General features: G+C 41.1%; 3 protein-coding genes across 7 annotated transcripts in view; 1 reads left to right on the top strand and 2 right to left on the bottom strand.

Annotated features, from left to right (window-relative positions):
• Positions 1-2,710, bottom strand: part of trpv1 (transient receptor potential cation channel, subfamily V, member 1) — a 29,241-nt gene extending 26,531 nt beyond the window's left edge. Inside the window, exon 1 of the mRNA XM_024393974.2 lies at positions 2,564-2,710. The gene's annotated coding sequence lies outside the window, so the exon portion shown is untranslated. The remainder of the gene's footprint in view (positions 1-2,563) is intronic.
• Positions 2,711-5,278: 2,568 nt separating this feature from the next.
• Positions 5,279-6,596, top strand: LOC112228565 (ER membrane protein complex subunit 6). 4 transcript variants are annotated; one of them, XM_024393984.2, is made up of 2 exons: positions 5,279-5,469; positions 5,798-6,596. In XM_024393984.2, exon 2 carries the CDS (start codon positions 5,828-5,830, stop codon positions 6,158-6,160), a length of 333 nt encoding a protein of 110 aa, XP_024249752.1. In that variant the 5' UTR covers positions 5,279-5,469; positions 5,798-5,827; the 3' UTR covers positions 6,161-6,596. The 4 variants fall into 4 exon arrangements, with proteins under 4 accessions (XP_024249752.1, XP_024249751.1, XP_024249750.1 ...); XM_024393983.2 differs by having other exon boundaries at positions 5,795-6,596; XM_024393982.2 differs by having other exon boundaries at positions 5,288-5,601.
• On the bottom strand, positions 6,594-24,299 carry LOC112228564 (P2X purinoceptor 5). 2 transcript variants are annotated; one of them, XM_024393980.2, is made up of 13 exons: positions 24,069-24,299; positions 17,303-17,453; positions 16,333-16,404; positions 15,629-15,704; positions 15,237-15,321; positions 14,968-15,048; positions 12,148-12,289; positions 11,179-11,312; positions 10,717-10,810; positions 10,540-10,605; positions 8,350-8,432; positions 8,010-8,201; positions 6,594-7,430 (listed from the first exon to the last, which is right to left on the bottom strand). In XM_024393980.2, exons 1-13 carry the CDS (start codon positions 24,203-24,205, stop codon positions 7,418-7,420), a joined length of 1,326 nt encoding a protein of 441 aa, XP_024249748.1. In that variant the 5' UTR covers positions 24,206-24,299; the 3' UTR covers positions 6,594-7,417. The 2 variants fall into 2 exon arrangements, with proteins under 2 accessions (XP_024249748.1, XP_024249747.1); XM_024393979.2 differs by having other exon boundaries at positions 6,594-8,201; positions 24,069-24,298.
• Between the last annotated feature and the right edge of the window lie 1,927 nt (positions 24,300-26,226).

The raw sequence follows: 26,226 nt of genomic DNA, 5'->3' as shown, positions 1-26,226 counted from the left end.
TAGAGCGGGGTGGAACAAAAGGGCTAACTAAGGCATATTGAGCAGGGCTGGAGGCTCTATGGTGAAATAAGGCAAAAATCACTAACCAAAACAGCAATAGACAAGGAATATTGACATTAGGGAGAGGCATGTTTAGCCGAGTGATCATAGGGTCGAGTGAGTAGCTAGGCAAGCTGGAGACACAGCGATTCAGACAGCTAGCAGGCCGGGGATAGTAAGCTAGCAGATGGGCCTCAAGGGGACGTCGCAACGGAAGAGCCTGTTAAAACTCCCTCGAACGGTTACGTCGGCAGACCAGTCGTGATGGATCGGCGGGGATCCGTGTCGGCAGCAAATCGTCCAGGCCAATTGGCAAAATAAGTATTGAAACCCAGGAATTGTCTGATGGATCTCTTCGGCTAGCCAGGAGATAGGCCTAGCTCGATGCTTGCTTTGGGACAGAGACGTTAGCCAGGAGTAGACACTCGGATAGCAGCTAGCTAGCTGTGATGATCCGGAGTAAAGGTTCAGAGCTTGCGGTAGGAATCCGGAGATGTGGTAGAGAAAAAGCAGTCCGATATGCTTTGGGTTGATATCGCGCTGTGCAGACTGGCAGGAATTGAGGCTGGCTGATGTCCGAGTTAACGGTGAGGACCGCTAGCAGTGGCTAACTGACTACTAGCTACTAGTTAGCTTGCTAGCTTTGTGGGTTCTGATTCTAAAGTATAAAAAATAGCAGACCCATACCACATTGGGTGAGGCTGGTTGGAGGAGAGTATGTTCAGTCCGTAGATGGAAATTGAGATTTAAAAATATAAAAAATATGTACCAAATATATACGAAGAAAGCAATATATACACGGGACAGGACAAGACAAAGAAAACAGATGCCCGACTGCTACGCCATCTTGGAATCTCATACAGACTGGAGTCGCTCACTTCCAACTCTATAGGTAAAAAGATGAAATAGGTGTAATGACTCAGTAGCTCTGTCTCTCGTGGACTTAACAGGATTTAACAATCCTTCTGTAAGTGACACAAACTTACAGGGTTTGTGACCAAGTCAGTGACAGTATGTGAATGTTTATAAATCAATGTACCTAGCTCATTCATCCAGCCACTCAGCATGGCTACAAGAATGGCCACCACATTTCCTCCATTGAGCGATGCTGCCACCGCCAAGTAGGAGCCATCGAAGTAGAGGAAGTAGGAGATGGAGGAGGTGGGATCAGCGATATTTGGCGGAGTGAAGTCAAGTGGCATGGCATTGGTCAGCTGGGCTGAGGTGCTTATATTGACAAATGCAAATAGGGATAGAAATAGTTAGCTCAGTATAATCAATGGTCAAGTTGTGATTTAAAAAAAAACGTATTTAACCTTTATTTAACTAGGTAGGTCAGTTAAGAACAAATTCTTATTTACAATGACGGCCTACACCAGGCAAACCCGGACGACGCTGGGCCAATTGTGCGCCCCCCTATGGGGCTCCCAATCACGGCCGGTTGTAATACAGCCTGGAATCGTACCATGGTCTGTAAGTGATGCTTCTAGCACTGAGATGCAGAGCCTTAGACCGCTGTGCCCTCGAAGCCCCCCTACCATTAGCATTTAGGCACTACTGTAGATCTGAAAGATGGATAGGTGTAAGCACAGAATGGTTAGTTTTCCACTTAGAATATTAGGAAGTGTAAGGTGGAGCTATTACCATATAGCTTAAACCTATCCGATCCTCGTTCAGCAATACTATTGACATTCAAAGGTCAGACCACCCCTCTTCCCCAGGCTTCACCTGCGTCCGTCCTGTTAGTCATGCAGGAGTAGACAGAACACTGGAAGTCCCCTAGGGCTGCCCCTACAGGTGTGTTGGCGTGGACACCATGCCACTCAGAGCACGTCTGCACAGCCATGCAGCCAGATGGGACACACTCAGGGAGCAGGTGCACAGGAAAGCAAGCATCCCAGGGAGGCAGGTGCACAGGAAAGCCAGCATCGCTCAGATTAGAGCATGCACACACACACACACAGTCTTGCGCAGCTAACCTTCTGGGGACATACAATTCAGTCACATTCAAAATCCTATTTTCCATAACCCCTAACTCTAAACCTAACTCCAACCCTAACCTGTACCCTTACCCTAACCCTGACCCTAACCTTAACCCTAACCCAAAAACCAAACCGTAACCCTAACCCTAGCTCCTAACCCTAACCCTAGCTCCTAACCCTAACCCTAAAACTAACCCTAGCTTCTAACCCTAACACTAATTCTAACCTCAACCCTAAACCTCCTAGAAACAGCATTTGACCTTGTGAGGACCAACAAAATGTCCCCAGTTGGTAAATGTTTTGTTGATTTACTATTCTTGTGCGGACTTCTGGTACCCACAGGTATAGTTAAACACGTCCACAGCTGCATGTTAGCTAACCTACAACATAACACAACACATCCATTCTTATAATGTTCAATATGTAGTATGTTAGTAATAACATCCTTCTGTACTAAAATAGACTTTAGTGCTAAAAGAAGAACAAGAACAAGAAGATCAAGAAGTAGAACAAGAAGAACGAGGCCAAGATATTGTGCTCACATATCTATGTTCCACTGGTTGGTGGCAGTTTTGAAGTAGCCCAGCTGGCTGCATACTGGCCAGTCATCATGGCACAGCTCTCCGAACCACAAAGCATGGACACCATATATTCATTGATTGTTCCTGTCACAGTGAAGTCAGACAGGAACCCCAGCCTGCATTCAAATGCAAAGTGAAAAGCAGAATGCTGTTGCACCTTCTTCATCACACTGTCTGTGTGGGTGGATCATTTCAGCTTGTCAGTGATCTGTACGCTGGTATATGTCTCATGTACCAGAAGATAGTGTCACAATCAAATCCCGTGGCTATGATGACATGTGAGTCTGGGTTTGGAAGAGTACACAGGAAATTACAGTTGCAGCACCCATCCTGCCGGGTGATCAGCTGACTGGTGTCTCTAGGTCTGAAGAGCCTGAGGGTATACAGTGATCATAAAGGACTTGTTTGGATAAAGAGATCTGGTATTTTCTAAATCAAAAATCTATATCACATAGGCTTAATAGTTGGTGACACACTATTTATGACCCAATTTTTTTTAACCTTTTTGGGCTTTCCAGAATATAACCGCATGCATTTGTCCAGACACCCCAATTCTACAAGACATTCTGGAGCTTGTCTCTAGGCAGAGATGTGATGCACTCATTCAGAGTTGTTATGATTTGTCAAGTGTCCTGCTTTTTGGCCTGCAAAAGAAAACCCAATCATATATTTTTTAAAGAAATCTATACATCAACAGGATTATATACAATATGAGAACAAACGCACAGCAGCTTAAACTGCTAAAAAGGCTGCACAATTAAAGCTAGAATCGTTTGTTTTTGTAGAATCCTTTAAGTGGCAGGTAGCCTAGCGGTTAAGAGTGTTGGGCCAGTAACTGAAAGGTTGCAGTTTGGACACACCTACTTATTAAAGGGTTTATCTTTATTTTTTACTATTTTCTACATTGTAGAATAGTAGTGAAGACGCCATAACTATGAAATAACACATATGGAATAATGTAGTAACCAAAAAAGTGTTAAACAAATCAAAATATATTTTATATTTGAGATTCTTCATAGTAGCAACCTTTGGCCTTGATGACAGCTTTGCACACTCTTGGCATTCTTTCAATCAGTTTCATGAGGTAGTCACCTGGAATGCATTTCAATTGAGAGGCGTGCCTTGTTAAAAGTTCAGTTGTGGAATTTCTTTCCTTCTTAATGCGTTGTGACAAGGTAGGGGTGGTACACAGAAGATAGCCCTATTTGGTAAAAGACAGAGTCCAAATTATGGCAAGAACAGCTCAAATAAGCAAAGAGAAATTACAGTCTATCATTACTTTAAGACATGAAGGTCAGTAAATCCAGAAAACGTCAGGAACTTTGAAAGTTTCTTCAAATGCAGCCGCAAAAACCATCAAGCGCTATGATGAAACTGGCTCTCATGAGGACCCCCACAGAAAAGGAAGACCCAGAGTTACCTATACTGCAGATGATAAATCCATTAGAGTTACCAGCCTAAGAAATTCCAGCCCAAATAAATGCTTCACCGAGTTCAAGTAACAGACACATCTCAGCGTCAACTGTTCAGAGGAGACTGCTTAAATCAGGCTTTCTTGGTCGAATTGCTACAAAGAAACCACTACTAAAGGACACCAATAATAAGAAGAGACTTGCTTGGGCCATTAGACAAGTGGAAATCTGTCCTTTGGTCTGATGAATCCAAACTTGAGATTTTTGGTTCCAAAAGCCGTGTCTTTGTAAGACGCAGAGTAGGTGAACGGATTATCTCTGCATGTGTAGTTCCCACTGTGAAACATGGAGGAGGAGGTGTGATGGTGCTTTGCTGGTGACACTATCAGTGATTTATTTTTAGTTCAAGGCACACCTAACCAGGATGGCTACCACAGCATTCTGCAGCGATACGCCATCCCATCTGGTTTGAGCTTAGTGGAACTATCATTTGTTTTTCAACAGGACAATGACCCAACACACCTCCAGGCTGTGTAAGGGCTATTTGACCAAGAAGAAGAATGATGGAGTGCTGCATCAGATGACCTGGCCTCCACAATCACCCGACCTCAACCCAATTAAGATGGGTTGGGATGAGTTGGACAGCAGAGTGAAGGAAAAGCAGCCAACAAGTGCTCAGCATATGTGGGAACTCCTTCAAGACCGTTGGAAAAGCATTCCAGGTGAAGCTGGTTGAGAGAATGCCAAGAGTGTGCAAAGCTGTCATCAAGGCAAAAGGTGGCTACTTTGAAAAATCTAAAATATATTTTGATTGTTTAACATTTTTTGGTTATTACATGATTCCATGTGTGCCATTACATAGTTTTGATGTCTTCACTATTTTTCTACAATGTAGAAAATAGTAAAATAAAGAAACACCCTTGAATGAGTAGGCGTGTCCAAACTTTTGACTGATACTCTACATACATGCGTTTCGTCGCTGATGATAGCCGTCTTGGTTTGCAAAGATAAGCTATTCGTTACTGTTTTTGATCTAATATCAAGTAACACAACTTTGACTGAAGTAATTCCTATATCTATGTCCAGAACATAGTTCGCCATGGTTAGCTGCTTCTGAGATTGCGTCTGAGCCTATTAATTATTGTAAATTTTATCCAGAGCCCAGCGATTGTAAACAGAGGGCGCTACTAATTTGATCTAGGTCGGACACCATACACCAAAGTTCGTTTTGGTCACAGTTCACAACAAATATAGTTTAAAGATATTACAAAATTGAATTAAAGAAAATGAATGTGTGATTAAATTTAATTGAAAAGCACATCCACTGACTTCATCAAAAACGAGCAGTTGATACAAAAACAAAAGTCCCAGAATGCATTTCGCAAAAAAGGCAGATTCAGAAAGACGGGTCGCATCGCAGTTACCTTTGCGCCATTTAGCTACAATCAGCTTTAGGTCTGTAATTACATTCCAGTAGTGAAGGGGTTAGTAAATCCATTGACATGGAATATTAAGTGCCACAAACTAGCTATGTGCCTTTGATGTGTTTGTGAAGTAAACGAAGCACTCTATATTATTTTTAATTCGGTGAGTAAACCGCTTGCTAGCTGCTAACGTTAGCTCCCAGTGTCCAGATGTCAGCTGGCAAGCCGGTTCGCTAGTGACAAAAATGCTTGCTTTAAACAAGATTATGTAGAATTTGTACGATACAATAACGTATATGCAGCAATGTAAGCATTCAATATTATGTAATGATTTTCTAATGACCTCTTGTTTGCAGCAGTCATCGCTGGAAAACAAACGAGGTGCCGACATGGCCTCAGTCGTAGCGAAACGAGAAGGACCACAGTTCATCAGTGAGGTTGCTGTGAGAGGCAACGCCGCAGTGCTGGACTACTGCCGGACGTCGGTGTCAGCTCTGTCGGGGGCGACAGCGGGCATCCTTGGGCTCACAGGACTGTACGGATTTATCTTCTATTTCCTCGCCTCGTTCCTCCTCTCCCTTCTTCTCATCATCAAGGCTAGTCGCAGGTGGAACAAGTGCTTCAAGTCTCGGCGGATGCTCTTTACAGGAGGGCTTGTTGGAGGTCTTTTTACCTACGTCCTGTTCTGGACTTTCCTCTACGGAATGGTGCATGTGTACTAATAAAATTGACCAGAATGTTGAGCAAGTTTTAAACCTAATGTCATGTAAATCCAATTATGATTGTCTAACTGCCCGCAAAACTTTGTAGATATAGGCGATTGATTAAATACTTTGCTAGATTAACTGTTTATTATACAGCTACGTGAAGTATGTCTGTCAGCAACTCTATTTATACATAAACTAAAACATGTCCTGCTTTCTCTCATTTACTGAACTGTTAACCGCTGCAGTATGTTATTGTTTAGCTCTGCTCTTTTGCATCTCTAGGATAACTGAATTTACCAAATGTTGTCATCTAGCAGTTGATACATGTTATAATAAACATTGATGGGTAGTAGGCATCAGAGTGATGTGCCTGATGATAACATTTTTCAAGTAGTGTGAATAGGATATAACAGCTCTGGTTGGATCCTTCAAAATAAATAACTCCATACAACCTGTTTGTATAATTTATTGATCATAAGATTTGGCAGAAAACTGATATGATTGTTCTAACAATGGCCATTAGCCCTAAAAATGCAGTATCATACAATATTTTGCATTTAAATTAAATACATTCAACAACTTGCCTCATACTCCTCTAGTTCTGGCTTTGTATTTACAGACATATTGAACACGACAAGGCAGAAGTTACAAGCAATCACAAATGAGAAGTATTTATGATAGACAACCTTATACCCGGTGTATTTTTTCAATTGTGTTAAAAAGCAACTGTTCTCTCACGATGTATTCCATCATATGACTCAAGGATTTCATTCTACTACAAGCGGTCTGTCAAGGTTTGGAGGAACACCGCTGCCAGCATAATAACCTAGTTGAATACTCTGCAATGGTTTGATTGCATGGCCTAATTGACCCATCAACAGATGCATTATGATTCGATCTTGGAACAAGTAAATGAGACATCAGAAACAGAATAGTGCTTTTTCTCTTTGATAAATATCTCGCTTCTTGGAGTGTCTGCATTATCATTGCAGCACTAAAAGTGTAAGGAGAGGAGAGCATTTCTATTTTCCACCCCATCAGTCATCATGTCCAATCAGGACATACATCACTCCTGAGAGACATAGGAAAACCAGAGCCATTTATCAGCATCAGTAACCTCTGCTGGAAGAGGAGAAGGAGGGTGGGCATTGGGATCAGGACCTCACCCACCCTCGTTTTACTTTCCACCTGCTACAGGACCCAGTTTAGACATCTTGACAATAGCAGAACTTCTTTGTATCGGGTCTCTCTTGAAAAACAGGTCTTCTGACCTCAATGGGACAACCTGTGTTAATAAAGGATAAATAAAAATGTGTCTCACAGAGCTGCCTCTTGCCTTTTGGGAGCCCTAAGCGGAATTTTTTTTAAATAACATTTCCTGCAGTTCTACACATTTTGCCTTGACAAATGCCATGTTAATATGATATCTGGGGGTGTATAAACAAAATCAATGGGGGCTTTCTGGAGGTAAAGGGCCCCTGGAGGTCAGGGCCCATGGGCATGTTCCCTTTGAGCCCAGCAGGTAATTCAGCCTTGAAGGTTTATTTTATTTATTTAACTAGGAAAATCAGTTAAGAACAAATTCTTGTTTAGATAGCGGACTAGACTAACTTACCTAGCAATCTTATAAAATGTTAGCTGACATGGACTAATAGAGTTACTGTCAGTGACTGACATTATAGAAGAACTGCTGATGCACTACCAAATGTTTTAATTGCATGTAAAATCAAAGTGAATTGGTTGTGTACACAAAGTTGTGTATTCTACTATGCCATCTCAACAGTAAGTTGTCCTACGTGCAGCTTCTAGTCTGGTGTCTCACTCTGAATTAATCAGTTAGTGTCGTGGAGGGTGAGTATTATACCGTTGCCCCACAGTTCGTGGAGAGAGAATGTGAACCTCATTTTTCTCTCCGGTTTTAGGGTCCTGTTTCTCCTCATTTTTTGGAGAGAGTGTGGTAAGCTCGTGTTGTTCCCCAGCATGTTTCCTGTGTTTTCTTGTGTCTCGGTTCACCAATGTCTTCGCAATCTCTTTGTGCTTCTTGATCCGTTCTTTCCTGTTAAAGGGATATTTTATTTGTTTTACTGACAGACAGAAAGAAGTAGCAAGGCAAACAATCCAAGACTGAAATGATTTACTTTACTGAATAAACGACAACGTGTAAATTCTGTAGTTAGTAGTAATACCATGTCATAGTGTCTTACTTGAGAATCTCAAATTTCCTGTCTCGGTAGAAGGAACTCGTGCTCAACATGTAGACAAATATCATATCACATGCAAATTTTCCCTGAAACAAAGGTAAGGTTCAAGTCAATACATATAATAGAGTCACATTAATCATGATAGAAATAAGGCTAACACCCCCAATAAAGCTTCAGGCAACTTCACAGGCCATAGTGAAAAAAAAAAAAAACACTAACTGTCCTGTGGATGTGTACAGCAGACTTCAATGAGCTGTCTCCTCAGATAAATAAGACTGAAATAGGGCACTAAAACATTTTGCCAGGGGGCAGAGGGCTTCTGAATGCCAAATTGACCCCTATACACCCAAGGTACTCCTGTAGATATGACAGGTTTAGACAGTGAAAAGAAAATGTAGCGATATTGCTTAGACCTACACAAATGTTTCAGATCTACAAACAAGGGGATAGGGATCGATTTGGAATGAAGAAGATTAGTATATTGTATGAAAAACGATAGGGGATCGCCCTCTTGTGGTGATACAGTGCATTCAGAAAGTATTCAAATCCCTTGACATTTTACATATTTTGTTACATTACAGCCTTACTATAAAATGGATGAAATTAAATACAAATCCTCATCAATCTACACACAGTACCCCATAATGACAAAGCAAAAACAGGTTTTTAGAAATGTTTGCAAATTTATTACAAATAAAAAACAGAAATACCTTATTTACATAACTATTCAGACCCTTGGCTATGAGACTTGAAATTGACCTAAGGTGTATCTTGTTTCCATGGATAAACCTTGAGATGTTTCTACAACTTGATTGGAGTCCACCTGTGGTAAATTCAATTGATTTGACATTATTTGGAAAGCCACACACCTGTCTATATAAAGGTTCCACAGTTGACAGTGCATGTCAGAGCAAAAACCAAGCCACGAGGTCGAAGGAAATGTCTGTAGAGCTCCGAGACAGGTTTGTGCTGAGGCACAGATCTGGGGAAGGGTACCAAAACATTTCTGCAGTGGCCTCCATCATTCTTAATTGGAAGAAGTTTGGATCCACCAAGACTCTTCCGAGAGTTGGCCACCCAGCCAAACTGAGCAATCAGGGGAGAAGGTCCTTGGTCATGGAAGTCACCAAGAACCCGATGGTCACTCTGAAAGAGCTCCAGAGTTCCTCTGTGGAGATGGGAGAACCTTCCAGAAGGACAAACATCTCTGCAGCACTCCACCAATCATGCCTTTATGGTAGAGTGGCCAGATGGAAGCCCCTCTTCAGTAAAAGGCATATGACAGCCCACTTGGAGTTTGCCAAAAGGCATCTAAAGGACTCTCAGACCATGAGAAGCAAGATGCTTTGGTCTGATGAAACCAAGATTGAACTTTTTGGCCTGAATGCCAAGCGTCACATCTGGAGGAAACCTGGCACCATCCCTACGGTGAAGAATGCAGCATCATGCTGTGGGGATGTTGTTCAGCATCAGGGACTGGGAGACTAGTCAGGATTCAAGGGAAAGATGAACGGAGCAAAGTACAGCTATATCCTTGATGAAAACCTGCTCCAGAGAGCCCAGGACCTCATACTGGGGCGAAGGTTCGCCTTCCAAAAGGACAACGACCATAAGCACACAGCCAAGACAACACAGGAGTGGCTTTGGGACAAGTCTCTGAAGGGCCCAGCCAGAGCCTGGACTTGAACTTGATTGAACATATCTGGGGAGACCTGAAAATAGCTGTGCAGCGATGCTCCCCATCCAACCTTACAGAGCTAGAGAGGATCTGCAGAGAAGAATGGGAGAAACAAGACTCGAGGCTGTAATCACTGACAAAGGTGCTTCAACAAAGTACTGAGTAAAGGGTCTGAATACTTATGTAAATGTGATATCAGTTTTACATTTTTAATACATTTGCAAAAAACTATATATCTGTTTTTGCTTTGTCATTATGGGGTATTGTGTGTGGATTGATGATGGATTTTAAAAAAAAATCTATTTTAGAATAAGGCTGTAACGTAACAAAATGTTGAAAAAGTCAAGAGGTCTGAATTCTTCCCGAATGCATTGCATTTCAAAGCATTTGATAGCATCCAACCTGGGCATGCTGCATGAAACAGAATTACAGAGAAACATCTTTTGGGGGGGAGAAAATAGACAAGCATGTGTATTGGAAACAAATTAAAACACAAATCTATTAAATTTACTTACCATGCCCATAATAGCGAGCCCAGACCCAATAGCTATTACTGTGGGAATGATATTGAATTTTCCAGCCTGAAGAACACAATAAAGAACAAAGAACATTTGATCTGACACAGACTGTAATATTACTACTACCAACCCATTCAATTAGACAAGTAAGTGTAGCTAGAATCACTGTCATACCCGTCCATTCACCATGATATCAAAGCGAATCCCATAGACTTTATACAAAGTCCGATAGTTCTCTCCAGCTTCATCTTTGTAATAACGGGCATATCTGGAAAACAAATGAATCAGCTGTTTGGAACAGAAATGTCAACAACTGCTTGGTAGAGATAGATCTGACATTAAATACAGTACTTGGAGAGAGCTCAAGCTTGATTAGCTCAAGCTAATAACTTTTCAGAATTAGTGCATGGATTATTATATCTGCATGAAGTAAAATGTGCTTAAGATGCAGTACAGGGATCTTAAGCACAACAAATTTGAAACCTGTTGTAAAATTGGATTCATAAAATATCATGCGAATTGCAACACCAACAAAAAATGGGGACCCGTTTCGGCTCATGAGCACCACTTTCAAAACTACTGGCTGAAATTATACAACAGTTTGGGAACATTACTTTAATGCATGTCAAGATGTACCTGAAGTTGTAGCCTGATGTGACAGAGCTGTTTAGGTTCATATCCAAACGAGTAAAGCTGTACTCTGGATTACACTGTGAGTAGTCCTTATCCAAATCACAGTTCCACTCAATCAGAATTCCAACTGACCCACCCTGAGAGACGGAGAGTGAGAGAGAGAGAGGGAGAGAGAAAGATTACACTATTTATGAATAAACACCTGTGCTTGACGTTGCTCTAAATATGGAGAATAACTCTATTGCCCTGCTATTCAAGATTTACTTTCTTAACCTTGACTATGAACTGTGGTCACATTTACATCAACTCCTCGTTAAACATTAACAACTAGGAACATAAACATACTGTACTTCACAACATTAAACCTGGCAACTCTAATGATAACACAGTAGCTACTACACTGCTGATCATCTTCGCCACATATGGTAAGAATGGCTCTGGTTAACCCATTGTCTTGTTCTATGCTGGGTGTTCGGCTATATTAACAACAAAAGTGTTTACTTGTAAATGTCTACCCTGAGCTTACTAGGGAGTTGAGGTGAAAGCACTTCATGCAGGGCTCTGTGACAAGTCACTTAATACAGATCTAGCAACTGCTATGTTTCATATTGTTGTTGTAAATATGCAACCATTGTTATTCATTTAAATGTCAGGCCTAATGACTGCAGCCTACATGGCAAATGTCCAATTAAATGTAATCAAAATTATGGTAATTACCTAACTGCCTGAAAGCAAGCATCATTATCATATGGACTGGAGGAAAAGAGAATTACACCACTCCCACACTGCTTGGATAGAATGATGAAAGCCTGAAAAGCCTAATTTGGATTCAGTGGACTCAGTGTTTAACAAGAAACCCAACCCTCTATGCCAGGTCTCTCTCTGCCAGGGAAAGCGGTCTCCTGACCTCAATGGGACAACTTGGTTAAATAAAGGATCAATTGAAAGATTTTAAAAAATACATTTATGTACCACTACAGCCATGTCCTGAAAATCATGTCCAGTCCTGCTGACTAGGTCTCCCAGACGGAAGATGGGGCAGTAGGGATGTAGGTCGTTGTCATAGGAACATCTCTTTAGATAGGAGTCATTACCGGTGTCCAGGACATTTGACCTGCGGGAAAAGGAGACAGAACAGGACATGTCATTTTTTTATATATGATTAGTAGTCCAGTATCATACTTTCCTTGGCTAAATCTAAAAAAGGTCATAGGCCTAAACCAGTAAGAATGAACAATTAAGTTATCTTATCAGCTTGAAATGACACGCTTTTCTCTTTAACCCTTAGATAAGGAATAGCACAGAGTTACATATATCATCTATAATTTCTTAAATAGCTCATATGGCACTGCAAATATATTATGCTATTTCAAGCTGCACATCTACTAAACTGTTCATTTTATTCATGCTGCTCATTCAGTAACTTCAAATCTGTCGTTCTGACCCTGAACAAGGTAGTTAACCCACTGTTCCTAGGCCGTCATTGAAAATAAGAATTTGTTCTTAACTGACTTGCCTAGTTAAATAAAGGTAAAAAATATATAAAGTAACTTCATAGTTCAAGCACTTCATAGTTTAGACACTTTCCATTCCATATGCACAATGTAGGGGAGAGTGGGGTATGTTGAGACATTCTTTTACATTCAGTATCACTACGTCAAGGGAAATAGAGTGTTCTTTCTAACAAATATATGTACATTTATTTCAGGATATTGTGTATCCCTGGATATAATCTGAATTATTGTAAACATAACAGTTTTGAAAATATAGTTTGTACAAAACAAGTGGTCTCTTGGCACAACTTACCCTGGGTATGGGGTAAATTGAGCATAGGGACAGCGTAGTAAGTTGAGCCACTTTGGGGTAAGTGGGTGCTGGTGTCCTGTGCCAGTGGCGGGTGATGGTAGGTCAAAGTTGAATTAATGGAATGGGAGTGTGGTATAATTGTACATCTTCAATGTATGCCTAAGTTCAGCTATACACTGAGTATACAAAACATCTTTCCATAACATAGACTAACCAAGTGAATCCAGATGAAAGCTATGATCCCTTATTGATGTCACTTGTTAAATCTACTTCAAATCAGTGAAGAAAGGGAGGAGACAGGTTAAAGAAGGATTTTTAAGCCTTGAGACAACAGAGACATGGATTGTGTATGTGTGCCATTCAGAGGGGGAATGGGCAAGCAAAAATATTTAAGTGCCTTTGAACAGGGTATGGTAGTAGGTGCCAGGCACACTGGTTTGTGTCAAGAAATGCAACGCTGCTGGGTTTTTCACACTCAACAGTTTCCGGTGTGTATGAAGAATGGTCCCCCACCCAAAGGACATCCAGCCAACTTGACACAAAACTGTGGGAAGCATTGGAGTCAACATTGGCCAGCATCCTTGTGGAACGCTTTCGACAACTTGTAGAGTCCAAGCCCCAACAAATTGAGGCTGTTCTGGGGGCGGGGTTCCTAATGTTTGGTATACTCAATGTAGATATCTCTGTTTAATATCACTTACTCTTCCATTTCTGGACCAGAGGTCTGGGCCAGGGATGATGTTTCGATGTGCCAATTCATAGGAACGTTTTATGCATTTGAGGATACTAAGCCCATGAAACTGGTCCACGAGATTCTTGATATGTTTAGCAAGCTCAGACTCCATTGTCATCAGATAAGACGGTGTGTACCTCTGCTACTCTAACATAGCCTGTCTTTCACACAGGTTCATGTTCATTTTATTTTTTGTCAATGTTCCTCTTCAGTATCATTCAGTACATTTTCTCAGCCCTTACTGCTGCTCAAATGGACTTCCCTTCTCTGACTTCTCTGCACTCTCAAGAACCTCACGGGGGGTTAGACCCCTGCTTCTTTTATGTTTGTATATACGGGGATGATGATGTCAGCTCTGTAACAATACAAATCTTGAGTTCATATGCATGACACATTGCAAAAATACTATGCATAAAATTGACAAAATGTTAACATCAACTTCACCCAAAGGCAAACATTTTGACTATATTTGCCCACACAGCTTTAAGGATGCACTTTCATGCTAGGTTTAAGACCTCATATTGTAGCTTATAAGAGACCCCAACTGATGTACAAAACTATCTGCTTTGGTTAGAAACCTGAAACCTCTAACACAATACATTCATTTTTTAGACCTAACTTGCTTACCACTTTTTCCATGTGGTTTCAATCCTTCACAGACTCAATGAAATGATGACCTCTTCTTAAATATTTGGTCACATTATTCATTTTATGTATGGTTTCCTAGAAACACTCTCCCATAATCAAAAGATCTACAACTGAAATGATGAATCATGAATTGGCAGAGGTCTGATGTCTCTGTGCTTTCCGATTATACTTGAAAAGACAACACCGATGTTCTGGCTGATGAACCCTTCTACAACAACAGCCTTACTTACTGACATGAGAGAACAGTGAGCCAATCAGATCTGTTCTGACACCTGTCCTGGACTGGGCCTGCTCTGCTGTCAAGGACGTCTCAGATGACCGCTCCACTGTCTCACTGAACACACACATACACACACGCACCCAGTATGCACGTGCACAGACACACACACACATTCACTGGGCCCTGGGCGATATGGCTATGGGTGTATATAAATAGAAGGGACTGTGCACCCTCATAGCTATCCAAAGCAGTTCTAGGACATGTATCCCCCACTGCCCTACTTACACATACTTAATGATCTATGTCACTGACACTGACTGTTTCTCTAGAGACAGATAGCCTCTACTACCATGAAGTCTGCATGAACAAGCCCCACTTCACTTACTTGGAGAATTCAAACTTCGGAAACCTGACAGAGTTCTTGATGTAAATTGTGAAGATTTCTGCCTTGCTTAATAAGGCCTCCCTGGAAAGTAAGGGGGAAAGTGTTAAATCAAAGTGACTTCTACATAATGGAAAATAGATGATCAGGACAAGGTATTTCAGAATACTGAAGTACATAACATAGTTTATGTAGTGGGTACATTTATACTGAGACTCAATGCAAAAGTGACAATTTCATTATTTTCACAGCAAAAGAGGATGAATTCTCACAAGGGTTTACGTCCCGTCTCAACAGGACACCAGCCATGTATCTCACAGGTCCCTGTAGAGTTTAAACACAGGCCGGTCTTCACCCCTGCAGGGGAAGGTAAAGATCGCTGTCAACATCCTGGAAAGACATAATAATCTTGGGGGAAATTAGGGTGAAGGGTAATGCGTAGGAGTTACCAACGTTGAATAATTTTGGCATGCAATATTTTTCTAAGGAATTTCCTAGATAGACATTTGTCCAATTCCAACGCTGGTGATTCTCATAAGCTTTCTACACATTAGCGGGATACATGTGCATCTAAGCCAGTGTTAATCTGTAAATAAATGTTAATATTGGAAATGTAAATAGAAATTAGATAAAGACTGCCCCAGTTAACCATATTAGTCCTTACCATTGCCAGCAACTACCGCCTCACCCTCAGCACAATCCTCATTGTTTACACATTGGCCATCTGGCACCTTAGGGCTCTGGAGAACATAGGACACGTTGCTGCAGTTAAAAATGCCAGCCTGTATTCAAAGCAGTGTATTGAAGAGCCTAGAGATGATGACAACATACAATAGCATGGTGACCACAGTGGGGAGCACCATTTGAATGCTAAAGCAATTTAGGAAAACACAATGTTATTGGACCAGTGAACAGTGACACACTGAACCCTTCATACTATGAAGTTTTTATCTTCATTAAATATAATGAATCAATCATTCATAACTTATCATAGCGGCACTGAAAGTGTACTTTAACATCAAATAAGCAATTATTGGAAGACAATGGCAAGGTCAAGCCATCTTTCTCTGAGGAAAGAACTGTTGGGCCTGAGGCATTACAAATAAAGCTCTATGCAGTTTGGATTCTGACATCCGCCTCAAATTACTAGCCGTTTCTTTCTGCTTACTTTGCCATATATGGTAAGAACCATAGCATCAGCAATGCTGACTTAGTGGAGTTTAATATCCTTGTTTGATTGGATCATTAAAGTATTGCTATCTCAGCTGCACAGTCATCCAATCTCTATCTCAGGGAGATATTTGAAAATAAATTCAATAAACAAGATTTTGTCTAGATTATGGTTGTACGAAATTGATTTTCACTCACCTCAGCACAGAACCCAAGGCTCTGATGGGGGGTCTCGATGTAATTTGTAACAATGAAGAAAACCTGTTCACCCTGAAAAACAACAACAAGCTAAAACTATACTTTCCTCAATCAGGTTAGTCAGGGGACTGATGGACTGTGTGTTGACTATACAAAATGAAGTCCCTAAATACATATTCTTTAGTCAAAACCTTTAATAAGCTTAAATATAAATAGCACAGTTTCTCACCACATATTAATATAGTTTTACAACATACAAAATGAACAAGATCCAGTGGTGGCTGACTGGGCTCAACATGTGGACAAGAGCAGGCTTTTCTATTGAATCTGTTTATCATTGAGTCGCTAAAGGTTAAGTGAATTATACTGATTAGAGTTGAGAATCAACTCCCTATCTTTTATTTAACAAGACAGATGAAATGGAGTGTCTATTGAGGAAACAGACTCATAGCTAAAATGCATATAACGATTGTCCTGTTGCTCTACAGCCTGTACAGCATAACGTCCAATGACATTTCCATGACCATACAAGATAAACATGATTTAAAGAAGAGTTGAAGAGCACTCTAAACACGTGTCAACTTCTCATATGCTAAAACAGTACCAAATGGATGTTCAAAATAGCTGACAAAGATGCTTATGCCAATGTTTCATAAAGTGCACTTCTCTCATGCTATAGCCAGATATACTGTCTCTGTGGATGTGATGTAAAGCTGCATGTGGTGGCCTGTTACTTTAAAAATCAGTTGGGTGTGATTGAAAACTGATGAAAGTGAGTTAATGGAGATACCTCATAAAAATGTTACTCATTGTACTTGACAACATACAATATCAATGACATGCTATTTCACTGACTGAGCTTCGGCTTCAACTCAATAAGACTTGAATGAATCATTTAGCAGTAGGCTGTGTACTGTGTGTCGGCTCTACCTGTTTACATAAAACCTCCCAAAAAGTCCCTGAATCTCACCGTTGGAGGTATGGCATAATCCTCAGGCCCCCACAGGCGAAGTCCAGTTTCCGTGTTGTTGGTCATGACCACTCCTTTCAGCTTGGTGATGACAGAGCTCTGGACGGTCTCCTCCCTCGATTGGTAGCCCTTCTTAAACACTAAAACCCACCTGAGAATTTAAACACACTGATTATTGATTGATTGATTATTTTCTGTAAATTCATTAATTTTAACTCTCGGTCACATATGAAAATAGAGTAGTTGTCAGTCACGTATAAAATTAACATGGATGGTTATTTGAACAAACTTGGATCCTTCATGTGCTGAGTGCAGAGTGTTCATAAGACACAAATGTCAAATGCATTCTATAACACTGTTATAGAATACTGTAATACATGGTAATGAGATGAGGGAGAGGAGGCAGTCATGAAAGGATACTTTCATTTTGTGGAGGAATGATTTGTCTCTGTGACATGGGTGGATTATTTAGGGTCAAAAGTCATGTAACAAAAAAATGGGTACATGATGTTAAAAGTTAATGACGGTAGCCTTGTGAAGGGGAGATATATAATCCTTCTGGAATTCTAGGTCTCTGGAATTATTATTGCAAAAATATATTTTAAAAAGTATATTGTCTGTATACTCTCATAGTGCATCAAGATAGTCATCTAAGGGTACCTTGGTAAAGCTGGTTTGAGATTCGATATTCACCAGACATTAGGACCTAAAAACTTCAATAGCTCCCAAATGATTTGAGCTACATACAGTACCTTAGGTTGGGTTATTTATGAAGGAAAAAAGGTGTACAAAATTGCACGTCTTATTTTCCAGATTCCGACCCGTGTTTCATAATCACATGGCAACAGTGTAGGGAGCCTGGTGCTGTGGTAATGCAAATAGTTAGGAACTGTCAAACAAAGTGCATGATCACAATATTCAAATTTCACCACGTGACTTTGCAACCTTATTTCTACTGTCCATTATTCCTTATATAGTGAAGCATGTTGCACACCCTTTAGTTTTCTCATACAATGAAAGGAAAGGGGGATACCTAGTCAATGATTCATACATTGTTTTTTAAATCACTTCAAATTCAATAGCTCCTTGACCATGTGACCAAGACACCTCAAATCAACTTTAGAGGCTGTATGACACACAGAATAAAGAATAAATTACGGTAAAATAACTTTTTTTAAACTTCAGAAAACCAAAGGGTGTGATGTGTGTCCCGACGCTGTGGTAGCGGGACACACACCCATATACTTATTTTCCACCATAATTTGCAAATAATTTCATAAAAAATCCTACAATGTGATTTTCTGGATTTTTTTTCTCATTTTGTCTGTCATAGTTGAAGTGTACCTATGAGGAAAATTACAGGCCTCTCTCATCTTTTTAAGTGGGAGAATTTGCACAATTGGTGACTGACTAAATGTTAAATTCTCGGGCCGACTCTTTCTCTGTATATATCAATGATGTCGCTCTTGCTGCTGGTGATTCTCTGATCCACCTCTACGCAGACGACACCATTCTGTATACATCTGGCCCTTCTTTGGACACTGTGTTAACAAACCTCCAAACGAGCTTCAATGCCATACAACACTCTTTCCGTGGCCTCCAACTGCTTATAAATGCTAGTAAAACTAAATGCATGCCCTTCAACCGATTTGCTGCCCACACCGGACCCCCCGACTAGCATCACTACTCTGGACAGTACTGACTTAGAATATGTGAACAACTACAAATACCTAGGTGTCTGGTTAGACTGTAAACTCTCCTTCCAGACAAACATTAAGCATCTCCAATCCAAATCTAGAATCGGCTTCCTATTTCGCAACAAAGCCTCCTTCACTCATGTTGCCAAACATAGCCAGTTTTACGAGGGTATCTACCGATCCTTGACTTCGGCGATGTCATTTACAAAATAGCCTCCAACACTCTACTCAGACTACATCCAGTTTGCTATCAGTGCCATCCGTTTTGTCACCAAAGCCCCATATACTACCCACCACTGCGACCTGTACGCTCTCGTTTCACTGGCCCTCTACATATTTGTCGCCAAACACACTGGCTCCAGGTCATCTATAAGTCTTTGCTAGGTAAAGCCCCACCTTATCTCAGCTCACTGGTCACCATAGCAACACCCTCCAATAGCATGTGCTCCAGCAGGTATATTTCACTGGTCATCTCCAAAGCCAACATTTCCTTTGGCCGTCTTTCATTCCAGTTCTCAGCTGCCAATGACTGGAAAGAATTGCAAAAATGATTGAAGCTGGAGTCTTATCTCCCTCCCTAACTTTAAGCATTAGCTGTCAGAGCAGCTTACCGATCACTGTACCTGTACAAAGTCAGTCTGTAAATAGCACACCAACTACCTCATCCCCATATTGTTACTTATCCTCTTGCTCTTTTGCACTCCAGTATGTATCTCTACTTGCACATCATCTGCACATCTATCACTCCAGCATTAATGCTAAACTAATTATTTTGCCTCTGGCCTATTTATTGCCTACCTCCTCATGCCTTTTGCACACACTGTATATTTACTTTTTTTCTACTGTGTCATTGACTTGTTTATTGTGTCATTGGCTTGTTTATTGTTTATTCCATGTGTAACTCTGTGTTGTCTGTATCACACTGCTTTGCTTTATCGCGGTCGCAGTTGTAAATGAGAACTTGTTCTCAACTAGCCTACCTGGTTAAATAAAGGTGAAATAAAATACAAATGACCTGATGCACCTTTAACCGATGTTAAATGGCTAGCTAGTTAGCGGTGGTGCGCGCTAATATCGTTTCGATCGGTGATGTCACTCGCTCTGAGACCTTGAAGTGGTGGTTCCCCTTGCTCTGCAAGGGCCGCGTCTTTTGTGGAGCGATGGGTAACGATGCTTCGAGGGTGACTGTTAATGTGTGCAGAGGGTCCCTGGTTCGAGCCCAGGTAGGGGCGAGGAGAGGGACGGAAGCTGTACTGTTACACACCCTCATAGGAACGGCATGGGAGAGCACGAGCAGGCCAGTGACTCGGCCTCCGTAATAGGGTCAGAGGCAGAGAATCCCAGGAGAGTGTGGGGACCCGGCCAGACAGACACAGAAAGGGTGGTTCCTCTTGCCAGTGCCTTGCCGTTCACCTCAATCATAAGACCTACTGAAGAGATGAGTCTTCAGTAAAGACTTAAAGGTAGAGACAGAGTCTGCTTCTCTCACACGGATTGGCAAACCATCCCATAATAGAGGAGCTCTAAAAGAGAAAGCCCTGCCTCTAGCTGTTTCCTTTGAAATTATTGGGACAATAAGGAGGCCTGCGTCTTGTGACCGTAGCATATGTGTAGGTACATTATGTATGGCAGGACCAAAACAGAGAGATAAGTAGGAGTAAGTCCATGCAATGCATTGAAGGTTAACAGTTAAACCTTGAAATCAGCATTAGCCTTAACAGGAAGCCAGTGTAGAGAGGCTAGCACTGGAGTAATATGATACAATTTTAGGGTTCTAGTCAAAACATCTAACAAGAAATGTTGCTAAAATACCCATAAAACCTAGCGGTCAAAACAGGGAAATGGTTCCAATTGTTTTTCCACCATTCCTTTTTCCCATAGGGAATTTTAGAAATGCTTCAAATAAGGGCAGTGTTTCATGTAGGCTTACCCTGGTGTGATGTTTTGAACAGTGTAAATCTCTCTCGGACAAGGTGACGTCTATTAATATATTTGGCTCTATTTACACTCAGATTCGAAAATGCCAATTATCATCAAAGTGGACATCATGCAAGACTACAAATCCCTGACAGCTCCTCCACATCATCTCTAGCTGAAATGTTGCCAATTTATTAATTACTAAATTTTGCTAGCGTTAGATCGTTAATCCAGAGATTCTTACCTTTGCCTCAATTCCGCAGTCTCATTCAGATCATCATGGTATTTGTAGTTCTTTATGATAGCCACATTAACAGCTAATTAGCATTTAATTTCAGGGGGGTAAGTACAAGCAAATATATTGATAAATCTCACCTTGTCCTAGGGAGATTTATACTGTTATCAAAATGTCACACCAGGGTAAGCCTACACGAAACACAACCCTTATTTTAAGTGTTTCTAAAATCCCCTATTTATATATTTCACCTTTATTTAACCAGGTAGGCAAGTTGAGAACAAGTTCTCATTTACAATTGTGACCTGGCCAAGATAAAGCAAAGCAGTTCGACACATACAACAACACGGAGTTACACATGAAGTAAAACAAACATACAGTCAATAATACAGTAGAAAATAAGTCTATATACAATGTGAGCAAGTGAGGTGAGATAAGGGAGGTAAAGGCAAAAAAAAGGCCATGGTGGCGAAGTAAATACAATATAGCAAGTAAAACACTGGAATGGTTGATTTGCAGTGGAAGAATGTGCAAAGTAGAGATAGAAATAATGGGGTGCAAAGGAGCTAAATAAATAAATAAATTCAGTAAGGAAAGAGGTAGTTGTTTGGGCTAAATTATAGATGGGCTATGTACAGGTGCAGTAATCTGTTAGCTGCTCTGACAGTTGGTGCTTAAAGCTAGTGAGGGAGATAAGTGTTTCCAGTTTCAGAGATTTTTGTAGTATGTTCCAGTCATTGGCAGCAGAGAACTGGAAGGAGAGGCGGCCAAAGGAAGAATTGGTTTTGGGGGTGACCAGAGAGATATACCTGCTGGAACGCGTGCTACAGGTGGGTGCTGCTATGGTGACCAGCGAGATAAGGGGTGATTTTACCTAGCAGGGTCTTGTAGAAGACCTGGAGCCAGTGGGTTTGGCGACGAGTATGAAGCGAGCGCCAGCCAACGAGAGCGTACAGGTCGCAGTGGTGGGTAGTATATGGGGCTTTGGTGACAACAGATGGCATTGTGATAGACTGCATCCAATTTATTGAGTAGGGTATTGGAGGCTATTTTGTAAATGACATCGCTGAAGTCGAGGATCAGTAGGATGGTCAGTTTTACAAGGGTATGTTTGGCAGCATGAGTGAAGGATGCTTTGTTGGGAAATAGGAAGCCAATTCTAGATTTAACTTTGGATTGGAGATGTTTGATGTGAGTCTGGAAGGAGAGTTTACAGTCTAACCAGACACCTAGGTATTTGTAGTTGGCCACATATTCTAAGTCAGAGCCGTCCAGAGTAGTGATGTTGGACAGGCGGGCAGGTGCGGGCAGCGATCGGTTGAAGAGCATGCATTTAGTTTTACTTGTATTTAAGAGCAATTGGAGGCCACGCAAGGAGAGTTGTATGGCATTGAAGCTCGCCTGGAGGGTTGTTAACACAGTGTCCAAAGAAGGGCCAGAAGTATACAGAATGGTGTCGTCTGCTTAGAGGTGGATCAGAGACTCACCAGCAGCAAAAGTGACGTCATTGATGTATACAGAGAAAAGAGTCGGTCCAAGAATTCAACCCTGTAGCACCCCCATAGAGACTGCCAGAGGCCCAGACAACAGACCCTCCGATTTGACACACTGAACTCTATCAGAGAAGTAGTTGGTGAACCAGGCGAGGCAATCATTTGAGAAACCAAGGCTGTCGAGTCTGCCGATGAGGATGTGGTGATTGACAGAGTCGAAAGCCTTGGCCAGGTCAATGAATACGGCTGCACAGTATTGTTTCTTATCGATGGCGGTTATGATATCGTTTAGGACCTTGAGCGTGGCTGATGTGCACCCATGACCAGATCTGAAACCAGATTGCATAGCGGAGAAGGTATGGTGGGATTCGAAATGGTCAGTAATCTGTTTGTTGACTTGGCTTTCGAAGACCTTAGAAAGGCAGGTTAGGATAGATATAGGTCTGTAGCAGTTTGGGTCAAGAGTGTCCCCCCCCTTTGAAGAGGGGGATGACCGCAGCTGCTTTCCAATCTTTGGGAATCTCAGACGACACGAAAGAGAGGTTGAACAGGCTAGTAATAGGGGTGGCAACAATTTTGGCAGATAATTTTTAAAAAGGAAAAAGGGTCCAGATTGTCTAGCCCGGCTGATTTGTAGGGGTCCAGATTTTGCAGCTCTTTCAGAACATCAGCTGACTGGATTTGGGAGAAGGAGAAATTGGGAAGGCTTGGGTGAGTTGCTGTGGGGGGTGCAGTGCTGTTGACCGGGGTAGGGGTAGCCAGGTGGATGGGTAAAATGAATGGTGGAAAAACGATTGGAACCATTTGCTTATTTGACCGCTAGGTTTTATGGGTATTATGACTCATACTGTGGTTCTCTATTGAAGGAGCGCCAGGCTACCTACACAATTAATGTGTGATTATGAAACTCCAGTCTGAAAATAAGACATGTGCAATGTTGCACACCTTTTTTTTCCCATCATAAAGTACCTAACTGGAGGTATGTAGCTCAAATCTTTCGTTATCTATTGAAGTTTGAAGGTCCGAATATATGACGAATATCAAAACAACTTTACCACAGTCTTGAACCGTGAATATTGTAATGAAACAGCAGGGAGCAGGTCTTGAAACCTCGACCTTCGAGCCCGAGGTCTGGCGCGCTATCGACTGTGCCGCAAAAGCATGCTTGAGCGGCAGAGTCGATTTCCGCGTTTATAAATCCAGGGTCGTTACAATATTATAGTCATGAGGGAACAACACTCGAACTCCCTAGTCCCGTTTCATGATGACAGCTTGAACGAACTCAAAGACACCCACGATTGACAATGGAATCTATTTGCGACTTTGTATGGTAATAATTATTGTAATTTTAATACATTATTCATGCTGTAGTATTGATTATTTCTTCATCGCTAACATCCAATAAAAAAATACATACACCTCACCCGATCACGTATGCCAGCACACAGATCTGAAAAACTCTAAATGAGATTCCCAATTTTCTGTTTTCGGCGATGACATATTTTTCTGTCTTGAAATTAAGGAAACCCAGGAAAAATGATCCCCAAGTCAATTCGCCCATATTCCTGTCACCAGAGTTCGACAGCTGGTGATCGCGAGTGTGAGACTGGCAGCACTGAAGTTAGTGTCACTGGCAACTGCATGGGCTTTCATTAGTCCAAGTAAATTGCTGCAATTCCAATGACTTGTGCCTCGGCTAACCTACCATGAACGCAGTTTTAGTTTCTGCTTTAAATTGTTAAATTGATAATGAAACGGAGACTGTAATAAAACATAACAATAATGTGTATAAATGATCATTCTTAATTAAATCAGATATCTGGTCAGCTAATAATTAACAGCGAATTCTTGCAATTAATATATTTATTCCCATGACTGCCAATTTCAAACATTACCTTCACCCTATACCAGGGGTCGGCAACAGGCGCCCCAGGTGATTTTTTTAGGCATCAAAAAAGACTGTAAAATCACAAGGAATTCATTTAAAAAAAATGTAATTTAGAAAATATTTTCCCAAGTACTCCCACAAATAAAAAAAGAGACATGTGATCGTGTTTCAATGTAATCACGGTATGAAAGTATAGTTATTTTCAAATGCAACCTCTCTTTGGATTCAGATGCGGTCAATTAGCAGTTTAGAAATTATTATAATTATGTTCCGAGCCCGACCATTCTCTCTGACAAAAATGTGTATTGATTAGGGTACTCGAGGACTGTAGTTGGGAAACACTGGACTAAAACAACAGTTTCATGTGTATGAGCTATCAAATATGGCAAGAGCAGCCCACAGGCACCCTGCTGGGCTGGCCTGCAAAAATACAATTGTTCAGTTGAGTGGCTAACTAGAGCAAAGGTTTAAAAAATATATTAAAAAATCTTACATTGGGAAATGTGGCCAGGACTGTCTGGGTAATAGACTAAATCTTCTGGTCTAATAAATACCAAAACACATTGCCCTCATTAGGCGTGTGTGTGTGTGTGTGTGTGTGTGTGTGTGTGTGTGTGTGTGTGTGTGTGTGTGTGTGTGTGTGTGTGTGTGTGTGTGTGTGTGTGTGTGTGTGTGTGTGTGTGTAAGTGATATAACATTGTAGACTGCTGAACTGTGTCACCTGAACTGCAGTACCATCCCATTTAATTCAATCAAACTGTATATTTTTTTTAATTTTTTTTTTTATACAGAATATACAGTTGAAATCGGAAGTTTATATACACTTAGGTTGGAGTCATTAAAATTTGTTTGTTTTTCAACCACTCCACAAATTTCTTGTTAACAAACTATAGTTTTGGCAAGTTGGTTAGAACATCTACTTTGTGCATGACACAAGTAATTTTTCCAACAATTGTTTACAGACAGATTATTTCACTTATAATTCACTGTGTCACAATTCCAGTGGGTCAGAAGTTTACATACACTAAGTTGACTGTGCCTTTAAACAGCATGGAAAAGTCCAGAAAATTATGTCATGGCTTTAGAAGCTTCTGATAGGATAATTGGCATCATTTGAGTCAATTTGAGGTGTACCTGTGGATGTATTTCAAGGCCTTCCTTCAAACTCAGTGCCTCTTTGCTTGACATCATGGGAAAATCAAAAGAAATCAGCCAAGACCTCAGAAAAAAATTGTTCATCCGTGGGAGCAATTTCCAAATGCCTGAAGGTACCACGTTCATCTGTACAAACAATAGTACGTGAGTATAAACGCCATGGGACCACGCAGCCGTCATACCGTTCAGGAAGGAGAAGCGTTATATCTCCTGGAGATGAACATACTTTGGTGCGGAAAGGCCTCTCAGCAAGGAAGAAGCCACTGCTCCAAAACCGTCATAAAAAAGCCACACTATGGTTTAGCAACTGCACATGGGGACAAAGATTGTACTTTTTGGAGAAATGTCCTCTGGTCTGATGAAACAAAAATAGAAATGTTTGGCCATTATGACCATCATTATGTTGTGAGTTAAAAGGAGGCTTGCAAGCCGAAGAACACCATCCCAACCATGAAGCACGGGGGTGGCAGCATCATGTTGTGGGGGTGCTTTACTGCAGGAGGGACTGGTGCACTTCACAAAATAGATGCCATCATGAG

The sequence above is a fragment of the Oncorhynchus tshawytscha genome, linkage group LG30 (genome assembly GCF_018296145.1).
Source record: "Oncorhynchus tshawytscha isolate Ot180627B linkage group LG30, Otsh_v2.0, whole genome shotgun sequence".
NCBI classification, from domain to species: Eukaryota; Metazoa; Chordata; class Actinopteri; order Salmoniformes; family Salmonidae; genus Oncorhynchus; species Oncorhynchus tshawytscha.
The sequence above is the reverse complement of the archived record's forward strand: the minus strand, read 5'-3'. Positions and strand labels throughout refer to the sequence as shown.